This window comes from Ptychodera flava, chromosome 10 (genome assembly GCF_041260155.1).
Source record: "Ptychodera flava strain L36383 chromosome 10, AS_Pfla_20210202, whole genome shotgun sequence".
Lineage (NCBI taxonomy): Eukaryota > Metazoa > Hemichordata > Enteropneusta > Ptychoderidae > Ptychodera > Ptychodera flava.
Genome location: NC_091937.1, coordinates 22,100,945 through 22,113,316, shown reverse-complemented (window position 1 = coordinate 22,113,316; position 12,372 = coordinate 22,100,945). Strand labels below are relative to the sequence as shown.

The 12,372-nt window shown below is 39.1% G+C and overlaps 1 protein-coding gene across 1 annotated transcript in view; it reads right to left on the bottom strand.

Annotated features, from left to right (window-relative positions):
- Window positions 1-6,637: 6,637 nt before the first annotated feature.
- The window catches only part of LOC139142252 (neuromedin-B receptor-like), a 108,025-nt gene continuing 102,290 nt past the window's right edge, over window positions 6,638-12,372 (bottom strand). The window contains exon 3 of the mRNA XM_070712137.1: window positions 6,638-11,213. Coding sequence (XP_070568238.1) covers window positions 9,749-10,900 — 1,152 coding nt within the window. The 5' untranslated portion in view covers window positions 10,901-11,213 and the 3' untranslated portion in view covers window positions 6,638-9,748. The remainder of the gene's footprint in view (window positions 11,214-12,372) is intronic.

Below are 12,372 nucleotides of genomic sequence, written 5' to 3'. Positions count from 1 at the left end.
ATAAATTTAAGTTTCAAAAAAGTTTGAGCATCGCAGAACATAGTCTCCCTCTTACAGTGCTATTTACTTTGCAACGTAAAGTAACGTGTCAGGGAAGTTACATGATTTACATAAACAAATGTTCCGAATGATACTCAGTTGAGGGCGCATATCATACTAAAGTGCTCGACCCCGGTAATTTGACAAAGTGAATTTATAGAAATGTATCCTTTAAAGGTAGGACTATAATTGCCGATATGCTAGATGTATCAAAATTGCGGTACCTGGCACCATTTGATCATGTACCTAGAGAAGCAATTTAACAAAGCAAAGAAGAAATAATAAAAGAGAGCCCAAAGTGATATCACAACAAGGGGTATTTTCATTCAAAAATATGGCGATTGCGGTAAAGAAATCTTGTTGATCTTAAAAGTATTATGGCACTTAGATAAAATTGGTTACGTAAATCAATTGAGATGAATTCGAATAAGGAGAATCCTAAGTGGGCTTCCTTATCAAAGTATTTCACCAGGAAATTTGACAATAAATTTTCCGGTGAATATCGCTGTAATCTCCAACGTCAACAACAAGCAAATCCGACCGTATAGTGATGTATAGTGATGTATAGTGATGTGTTGAATGAGTGGAAGGCACTAAGATTTCTGAGAGTGAATTTGCCAACATTAAAGAGTAATCTTCTGCGCGAAGGCATGTGGTACAATATTAACAGAAAAAAAATGAAGGGATATCATTTTCTATGAAATAATAGTCGTAAAGTATTATCATTCGACTGAAACAAGCTTATATCTCGAATGAGAACAGAAATGACTGACTTGGACTATGGAAAAGTATCGCACAAATAACAGGGATACAAATAAACATAAAAAGAAAGAAGTTATGATAGAATGGGCAACTCTACTAAACTCTATTTCAGATCGTGGTAACAAATCATCAGGTCAAATATACACGATACATACATACATATATATATATATATATATATATATATATATATATATATATATATATATATATATATATATAATATCCTTAATTTTAAAGAAATATGGTCTAACAAAGATTAATGTCAAAACCAAACCACGGTGCTAGAAATTTGGTGATAAGAAATGGCATAAAGTCAAAGGTCATGTTGGCGAAAAGTGGACCGATAACCTCGATCTCACGAGCAATTACAAAACTTCTCTGTCCAATCGCTTTAAGTCAACAAGAATCGTGAGCAACATAGCTCATGATTGAATTGGTAAGATATTAAAGAGAAATCTAATCACAAGAAGTATTGCCAAAACTTTTAATTTCAGTAATGGAAAATGTCGTGTATGTGGCAAATATCAAACCCTTGAACACACCTTATTGGAGTGCGGTATGTGAAGGAAAATGGCAAAAATGTGTTGCTTACTTTTTTAGGAAACATAATATCAATATATCAACACCGATATCAAAAGATTAAAGAATTGCATGAGTCGATAATGACAATGATGTAATATCCATGTTATATACCGTATCACTTCCTTTGTGAATTACACATTTTTGCACATAAAGAATTCAGTCGTTTTTGATGAGATTACGGTCGCTCACCTTGTTTACTGGTACTGTCCGGTGCAATACAACTGAAATGATATCGTCTCGATGGATAAAAACGCCGTACTTCATTCATAAGATGCTGAAAAAAGTCGATGATTTTTATGACTACGTTTTCAAACCTTGTGAGACTGGAACGCAAATGATGTGCTTTGAGCGCACTCTTGAGATGAAATTAGTGAAAGAACGCTCAATCCAATAACCTGAGGGTAGTTATATTGCCAATGTCCATGACTACGTTTTCTCTCAACACGAAAATCAAAGAGCCACATCACATCGCGATAATTGACGCACACGATTACTTTGTTCGTCAGCATGACCTAAACTTGAGGAATTGTATTTTTTGACTGTTGCCAAAAGTGATTTATCAGCAACTTCGATGTAATCACAACTTACATAATACTTAATGTGAACTGAAGCCATAAGTACCAATCAAAGCAATATCAAAATGAGACATGATAACATTACATTTCAATTGTTAACAGGGGAAATGTCAGTTATTCGTTCTGTGCAACAAATTTAAATCAATGGTTTCAGGTAACTCGTTTCTATCGGAGAAACAGGCGATGGTGCCATCCTCAGGTGCGGTAACAACTGCGTGGCTGTCAAGTGAATCTGTCTTGCTCATATATTTGAACGAGATAGGCAGGCCATGGCATAGTGTCCTGTACCAGGAAGGTACACGTATTTTATGTGCACACGCTGCAGTGATTTTTATCGTTTTCATGCCAATGTACGTAATGTAAGCAATTTACAGTGTATTTTTTGGATCGAACTTTCAGTGACTTGCGCACTGTGCAGCATCATTGCCGATTTGAAACACGCATTTCAAGAGACACATGTAATCACATCATCATTTGGCGTGTTCGATAAAGCATTCCACTCGACATTCCATCGTACAGAAAGTTCCCATTTTCGTTCACGATGACAAATGAGCTCTAATGGACTTTGATTGTGTTCAATACCTCAAAACGGATGGTCAGGACTTGATCTTTTTAGGATACCTTTCTTCCCCAAATTAAATTTCTCGTTTCCATTTGGAACTTCTTGTAACCATTACCGAGCCTGAGGTCAGCCTTGTAATGATGTGAAATGGTAATTCTATTCTACATAACGAGCGTACTGAAATGATGATTACCGGACTCGGTTATTTAGTCCCGTGGTTTTTAACCGAGAGTTGATATATTGTTGTTGTCTGTCTGTCTGTCTGTCTGTCTGTCTGTCTGTCTGCGCGTCTGTCTGTGCGTCTGTCTGTCGGGACAATTTATAAAAGATTACAGATCGGATTCAACTGAAACTTTGCAAGTGTGCTTACTCAACGAGAAGAAATGACAAGTTTTATGTGGGCGTGGCTTGCATAAGTAACATTAACACTTTGCATAATGTTCGGCTGTACATCCAACATGACGTCATAGCTTACGAGGGGTCAAGGTTAGATTTGGATGCACAGTCACTAATTTCAGAAACCGTTGAGTATCCCAGTACTGGCTGTCCTGGATTTTATGGAACTTTACGAAGACACTTACCCTCCAACTTGTCGTACCACTGCAATAGATCTATCACTTTACTAATGACAGTTTAGAAATTTGCATACATAATGAACTCTTACAAAAGAATGATATCTTCAAGACTTACTGATCCAATATTTTTTTCATATGTGGCTCCTTTGCTTATATTATGAGGATGTGATTATTTAGGTTGGTTAAATAAGGATAAATTTAGAATAATTTTCGGAGATTTTCTATTATTTTCTTCGAAAATCTTTTCAAAAATGCCCATCGTCTTGTGGCTTTGAAATTTCCTTCACAGGTACCCATTGCTCTGGTTTATTCCTACATAACGATCAAAATTTTCATATTTCGATGTGCCTTTTCCCAATCCTTTGGCAAATACCTTCCTCTCTTGAAAGGGCTCTCCGACAGCTTTCATAATTATATTGTTTTGGATGCATGGGACAGCCTTATTCATGAATTTATAATCAAAATGTCAATTTTTGGATTATTGTTTTTCATTTTTGTCATTCTTCATTCCATGTTCTCTAAAGCCGCTGTCATAATAGCGTGTAGTTTTGTTCTGTAGATTCATCATGACGTATTCACTCACATTTTTTCTGTAAATTACTGAATACAAGGCAGAATCAGATAATTTTCATCAATGGGGGGGGGGGGGATCACAGCAGCGCAACATCGGCAATACGTAGCATTTAAGGTCTTGAACCGCTTTTGCATGATCCGCAAGCCCCAAAATTACATGACATGGTGCAGTTTTTCCTTACTTTCCCAGGCCTTTCTTTGATTTCCCCATGAAAAAGTCGTTTACTCAAAAATGCCACGGATCATCAGCTCTTAGGTCACTTGTTTGGAGCTGCGTCAAAGCCTGTAGTAGTTTAGACCAGCGTTATAGTGTATCGCAGTACGATGGGCGAGTGCCACTGGCAAGATTAAAACGATGCATTTGATGGATTTCCTCCATAGCAGAGTGTCTCCGTATACATATATATAAATTTTTGCAGAATATTAAATCACCAGGGTGTCCAATAAATGATTTTAATGCGATGGTTTGAAGAAATTAATCTTGTAAGTGCACAACTGTGAAAAGGAAGGCAGAACTCAGATCATCGTCCACGGACTTTCACAGTGTAAACAGATTGTAGGTTTTTGGCAAGTCAAAAAATAACTGTCTAGTCTCTGGTAGACAGTTGTAATTCATTTTCTGATATGTCTTTCTTTTCAATATTTCCTTTTGAGTGTTTACACATGCTGTTCCCTGGTGTTATCATGTTTTGCCACTTTCATCGCAAACCATTGTTTTTGGCGAAAGCTCATGCTAAATATCGCCCAGTTGAATGCAACTGGAAGAAGCATCCGAAAACGAATAAAATTTTAAGCGTACGCTGTTAACATATGTTGAATAAAAACTAAAATTAAAACTACACAACAGGGAAGTCATGACTGAATAGGAACGATAATTTGAGCAAAGAAAAGGGAGCTTTGTTTGTATTTAATGGTAAGGAGTGATATCTCGAGATCGGAAAGAAATCGTTAAAAATGGCGTACGGGTTACTAAGTCGTCTCCGATGGAATTTTCCTATTTGCTGTTATCGTCAGAATTACATTCCGGGCACGATATCCTGCAATTCTATCAACAGTGCATCACATGTGCATGAGATGGACCGGATATCGAACCGGTGACATAAGTGGTCCGTCGCCGAGTGCGTGCACATTATGTGGTTTTTGAAATTGCTCTTGATGTGTTTGTCGTGGCAACGGCACTGTGTAACGCTCCTTGCTCGAACACGAAGCAAATGTTTTCGCCATCCCATTGTACAAAATGTTGAGTGATGTGGAAGAGTAAATATTTCATCTTATGTTTCCCTACTTCAACGCCCGTGTGGGAAAATTCTGCTGGGGCTTCAGCGCAGAACACAGACCAGAATCTGGTCTGAGAACAGAGCTATCAAAATTTTACTTTGTCAGACAGTGTTTCCGCTATATTGATTATTTGTGATGACATTTTATAGAATTACCATTCAATATGTACTGATTGAAACCTGTCTTAAACAGTCAATGGGGGAAGAGAGAGAGAGAGAGAGAGAGAGAGAGAGAGAGAGAGAGAGAGAGAGAGAGAGAGAGAGAGAGAGAGAGAGAGAGAGAGAGAGAGAGAGAGAGATGTTGCGGTCATATCGACTCAAGGGACGCAGAGAAAATAGACAATCTAAATAAGAAATGTAATAATTGAAATATCTACTGGCAACGTTTCTTGTGACAATATCAACATTTTTTTCTTCTCGATATCTCCACGTGCTTAAATTATTGACAGGGAATGTCAGTCTTTGATAACTAGCATGTCAATTTACCGTGCCAATTTCTACGGCTTGTTTGCCTATTCGCACGTCAAGGTGTTGTTTCTCACTGTCTTATCTCTGCAGCCTGACTTGTCTCCAGAAACCATTTCGAGTATCTTCGCATCTTAATTGTGATCTGCCATGGCTCCAATAAAAATATCAAATTAAAATTCTTTGTGTATGTGATAAAACTGTTATAATTTATCATCCAGTTATCTGTATGCCTTGCCGATGATTACGATGATGTAAAATGAAGCTATCTCCAACTCCACTCTAAGGTTGATGACGTGTTTACATTTCATCAACCTAGCCGTGACGCAGCCTAACCAGTATGGTCATACAACTGGTTCTATTCGAGCATATGTGTCGTGAAATACCGTGCTTTTCTGTGTCTTTTGAGATCATTCATTTATTGGTCCAAATAAGTCGACCACAGGCGCTGAGATGAGTTTTCTATTCTATTGGGTACCATTTCAAAAGAATGGACTTTTTACTCCCGTGGGTCCGTACAATGTCGTCTTTTCATATGCGCTTAATTTTAAAGTATGTCGATGTATTTGTACAGAATGTAATGCATAGTATTTAATGGATTATGCAACGAAATCATATCCTGCATCAGACTAAAATTATGAATATGATATTATGATAAATCGTTTTGGGTACTTTTGCTAAATAAGATGTTAAATTAACTCATTTTTCATACGGGTATGTCATAGCTTTATACACAGACTTCATCCTGGAGGACAAAATTTGTCAGGATAGTTAGATACTAGAGTATCGCCCGTTTATTCAATATCAAATCCTTTAACCAGCCGAAGCACACACTACATTATGTAATTAACATTCTATCCGATGCACTGCGATAGGTCAATACTGTTTATAGCCAAATATGAGAACCAGTTAAAGGGCGGTGGTCGTCGGAACGGCGCTCAAAGGTCGCTAGGGACCCCTACGACCAATATAAACACTGTATCCAAGGTACGTTGGCGACTGATGAAAGTTAAAACATGTTGGTCTTAACGTACGTCGTAAAATTTAAAATGTTGCAGCTATTTTGACAATATGCATCTGTATATAGTGCATGAAATACATTGTTTGTAAGCGAGAAAGTTGCACATGCGCAGTTCCGACGACCACTTCCCTTTAAAAAGTCGAAGCGAGACGGTTGGTAAACGAGGAATAATTTAAAACAGAACTGAAAGCCAAGGTCAATGTCAAGTATGAAAATACTTTTATTAATTAGTCACAGACAGCGAAACAAAATACGTTGAGCGATGAACAGTAAAAGGCAAAGAAAACTATGTTCAACAAACTTCAAGCCCTTTTTTAAAAATGTTTACAATCAGAAGACATATGTCATACAGGAAAAGTAACAGAAAAAAATATCAGCATAAACTAAATACTTACTAAACAGACTTCAATATTTTTCCTCTAAGATGCTGGTCTGATTACAAGATTTCTCAATTAGGAAATTGTTATAGCTTTTACGATATTCTGCAAAAATAGTTGTGCCTCCCGGTGGTGACTTATGGAAAAATATTTTTATTCTCAAAACTTTCTTTTCCAAACAAGATTGAGTCTTCATATTTACTGTTTATAAATCAAGTGATATTTAGATACTGGTGCGTTTAATTGTACATTAAATTGAAATGTTTAAAGAGTTAGGTATGTAACGGACTATGTACATTGGGTTAAACTGTTTTGTCGCGAATTTAATGTTGGTCTCTCTTTAACTACATGTATTTGTAAACCAGTCGGGGTGTTGTAGGATTAAAAGTGAAAAAATGCGATGTGTTTTTTGAAACGACTTTAAAAATTGCGTTGAATGTTGAATGTTGCCTATATGGCAATGATCCCAATATACCATGTCGCAATGGTCATCGTCACATACGATCTCCATTCTGTTTTCTAGACGGTATCTAATAACTAAATGTGGAAGCTTCGTTTGCATACATTTCTGGTGCACATCAAAAATTGTTCCTCCAGTCTGCCCTACGACCGACAGGGTTAGAGAAAGGAACTATATGCTACCTCATCGCATTCTCCGAATAGAACAACTATTAAGACATTTCATGAAACTAAAGAACACCAAATACAATTGGAAGATGTTGCCTTTGTTTTTCGTCCTTTAAGAGTGTCGACAGTGCCTTCAACGTTACTCTTTTGCTTATCTGAAATACTCTCCTAAAATAATGGCTTACTCTCGCCTTTGAATAAACAGATAACAATGTAAGATGATAATTGAAGCAAGAGTCAAGATATAACATATTTGAATTTTATGAAAAAGGGCAAGAAGATATATTCATGAGAGTTGCGGCAGATGCGTCTACAACACGTTCATTACACCCAGACAGCCATGCCGTTTCAGCGTGGAGTTACGCCACGTCAACAAGGATACTGACACTAATTAGGCTAGGCAACTGTCAAACAATCAATCATGGAAGATGATTACACAAAATGAAAGGATGTAAAGAGAGCAACACCCTAAAAATCAAAGTCTTATTGGAACTGTGTCGTAAGCAAACGACGACGGACCCTAGATGTCTGTCTAACGAGGTTCTCAAAAAAAGGTTCTGTGATAATCATTGTTCCAATGTAAGTTAGATTATCGAGTCGTCACCCCGGCACTGATTCCAATGTTGTGTGTGATTAACGCTCTGAACTGGTCATTTGAAAAATCTGGACACCGTCTTTGTTGATTTGAGAATGCTTTTTCCAGACTTGGCTTGTCAACGTCGATAAATCTTCTAAATTATTTCAAAAAGGATTCGATGATGATAATAGCACAACTATTGCGCCTTAGTGACCCTCTCTCACAAACCCTTTCCAACGCAAAATATTATCATGTCAACAAAAGTAACGAAAACATCATCACAATAAACAGTAATCAAAACCATAATGTATCTCAGGTTATCAATTGTGAACGGTTCTACACTTTCACAGACGCATCTGTGCTCCAACTTGCACAAAGTATTGCTTAACGCTGTGTTTTCAGCACTCAACTAAAACAGACAAAAACTATTGGAGTAAATAAGTAACCAACTCTCACGCTCACTGTAACGAATGAGGAAAATGTCGAGATCACAAAAGTAACACATAGTTTATGTCACGTATGTAGAAAAATGTGTTTAGTCCTAATTTACGTGGAGAGTCTGCTTATCTTAATTACACATGTATGTCGTAACAATGAAATAATAATACATCAGAATAGTTGACGTTGAACTGTAAATTCTTACCTTTAAACTCTGGTCTTTTCTATATGTCGCCCATTAGACGAACATTTTCAATACATTACTATTCCTGCCGTATATACAACGGGACAAATCATACGAAATCCTTTAATTTTCAAGAAATACATTATTGCACGATCAAAAATATAATATAGCTCAATTTCTGAAATGCTTTTCTTCTGTTTTACTTTCCAAAGAGTGAAAGTTGCCTTGGTACGATGTTCCGATACGAACAATTTCTGTAATTTTGCTCCGCCATTAAATCGATGCTTGCTACTTCCTCGCGTCGAGACGCTTACGGCCTGCGGCTAAGTACAAAATATCATTGTCATGGAAACGCACAGGCTTGTTCAATTTGTGGTGGGTGGGTGGGCGTTGGGGCTGATCTCAATCATAGCAGACTGAAATGCACCAAATGTCTCCAATTCGATTTTTCCCAGAGGGCCAATTTGAGACATCTTAAAGCTTTGCTTATGTGCGCTCGAGAACGAGAATTCTCTTTTGGTATTGATTGTTATTCTGTTCACAGTGACAAAATTTTTAAAGGAAAACCTCCTTGTACCTACCGGAGAAAACAAGTCTTTGTTGTTGTCTTGGCAACCCAAAGGCCAGATTCAGAAAAAAAACCTTATTGGATACATGATTGCAGGAACAACTGTTATAAATCGCAGTAAAGTGATAATTCTACATTCAAATCGGGTATAGACGACACATATAGCATTCATGTGCGCAGGAAGCGTCTTCTCGGAGCTCTGTAGAAATATTACTGCTTGAAAACCTTACGGTAACAGCATGTGTTCATATTCTTCTTGCGTCCCGTGCCTGCGCCTCGTAATTAGCGCCCTCTATTTTGGTTTATCACTGCCAAAGCACATGAATTTCAGGTGTACTGTCCCGCAGTATCAGAGTTGATCACATTGTATCCTCCCTCGTCCAAAAAAATCCGCTTCTTTCCATTGACAAGGTAAATATCGTTTGACAAATTGAAACGTGTTTTTTTCCTCTGTCCAGCCACGCTGAACTTCAAGAAGGCAGTGCTGTTTACCTGATTATTATGCGTCCTCCAGAACTTTTCCTATGTGCCATGATAAGCTGGTTACACCGTATAGACCATGGTCCTCTGTGTCAGACGGCTAAGGGTACGGCTCGGAGAGCGTTTGAAGGAACTGTTGTCACGAAAATCGGACTTTACGAGACCGTTGCGCTGTTCTTTGTTGCTTAAAAAACAGAAGATGTACTTGTTGTAGTAGCTCTTGAACGTGTTACTGAGAAAGTAGAGGGCCAGTGGGTTAACACAAGAGTTTGCGTACGCCATGATCGTTCCCAGGGACTTGAAAAACATCATGCCGTAGTTTTCGTATCGGCTCTTGTCCGCGCTGAAAGAGATGATCATGTTGAATGTGTGGTATGGCAGCCAGCAAATACCGAATATTAAGACGAATACCAGAACCACTTTGGCGACCCGTTTCCTGGCCCGCAACTGTTTGTGTTCGTTGCGCAGGCTCTCCCCGAGCACCGACTTGGAGCTTCGGATGAGCTTGATGGCGATCAGAGCGTAATAGATGCTTATTATGATCAGCGGTACCAGATACAGCAGCACGAACATCAGTGCTATGTGCAGGCGATCCAGTAGTTCCATATTCATCGGAATCGCCCGGCAATACTGGAACTCGCTGCCGTCGTCGTAGACAAAATTCATCAGCTTGCTGTAGACCAGAGTCGGAACGCCGAGTAGGAGCGAAATGCACCAGATGAAGATAACTTTGAGATACGTACGTTTCATCATGTTGTTACCTTTCTTGTTCATCGGGTTGACGATGGCATGGTAACGATCGGCGCTCAGTGCCGTCAGCGTGAACACGGACACGCCGGTGCTGGCGACTTGGACGCTGTTGACGATCTTGCACATAGGCTCTCCGAGCGGCCAGCCGGTGGTCATGTAAGTCAGAGCGTTGAACGGTACGAACACCAGCAGAAGCAGGAGATCTCCCACAGCGAGGCTGGCGATGAAAACGTTGGGCACGCTCCTCATGCTGGGATTCATCAGGACAATGCGAACTAGCGTTCCATTTCCGATCACTCCGATGAAGAATATCACGGCAAAGACCGTCGGGATGACAATTGCTTCGGGACCAAGGCTCAGAGTTCCGTAGAAAGTGTAGTTTTGTGACATGTTAAAATCCGTCATTTCATCCATCCATGAGGAGATATCCTCCACGCTTTCGGTGGATATGGAATACTGCGCCATGGTTTGGACTCTCAAAGAGTAGAACTTTGTAATGGTAAGCGACGACACTTTTCTTAAGCGAGATAAAACAACAGCTGTACTCTGAAACCTGTTAGAGCTCGATAGCCATTATAAACATTTCACGCAAGGTATGTTAATCACTGTCTACGTATACGTCACAGTGCCGGGAAGCTCCGATTGGCCGATGGCTTTCTAATTTGAAATGCTGTCCAACCAGCTACGTGCATCGGTAATATTGCTACATTTGACCATTGGCCATTCCGTTTCTTCCTAAATATGCAAATTGTAGCATGGGTGCGTTGTTTCAATTTACCTGAAATAAACAAAATGGAAATGTCTGATCAAGGTTACTTTTCACGCTGTACAACCTGGGTGGTCAACAAAGGAAACGACGAAGATCGTGTAGTTCAGCATATTTTGGGTCGGAAACCATTCAATTCTACTCCAAGGACGGCAGATTTGACCATCAATGTTTGAAACGTGTGTGGAAGTCCCGCTGTACATTTGAAGGAAAGAAAACTCTTATCCATTAACAAGATGAGCAAAAACCTTTGACTTTTCAACAATACTGTATTGTCTGTGCTGCTATTTTAAATTCATCGTTTGCAAAGATATTCCTTTGAAGTGGTATTTGGTAATTAATTAGTTCTTAAGAACTGATATCGGAGAGTCCTTAAAGCAGCTTTCGTCTGTATGTTGTCTTGTCCTTGACTTTCTGTCGGAGAGGGACTTTTTGACTTGTGAGGTTGAAAGACGATCTCAGCGTCTTTTCAACTTAGCGCATTTCGAAGTTGAGATTCACCGATTTAAGTCAAACGTTATAATGCCTTGGAGGCAGTGAGGTGTGAGAGCCATCGATATCGCCACTCAACACTTGGAACGGACAGGGAAATTCGTTTGAACAGATAACATCGACGGACAATCGCTTTGCAGTCAGTGCATATACACCCGGGGGGAGAGAGAGGGAGAGAGGTGAAGGAGACCGAGGTAACGAGGGAGTGAGGCATGGGTAGACAGAAACAAACAGCCTGAGACAGAAAGATAAAGACGGACTGGGAGAAACTGAGACAGAGGGATAGACAAGACGACGGACAGACGCAAGACAGAGAAAAAAGGCGATACTCCTTCTAGGGTTGACAGCCATACGTAAAATTGCACAATCATATACGCAGACAGAAATAGAGGTAGACCGCCATACAAGATATAGGCGTACGAGAAGAGAAACCTCAGAGTCTTTTAACTTCACACAACTATACTGGATGTGCATCACCATGCTATGATAAATTCCACCGCATCATGTGAAATGCAAATGCTAGAACAACAGTTGCCCCCCCCCCCCCATAGTCTTGTCATGAAATGTAGTAGACAACACCCACTTAATGTATTTTGGGTTTCGCTAATTTAGTTTTTGCTGAGTCATCACAGTCAAAATTCGATTATTAGAGGAAAGAAATAAAAATATACTGCAACGT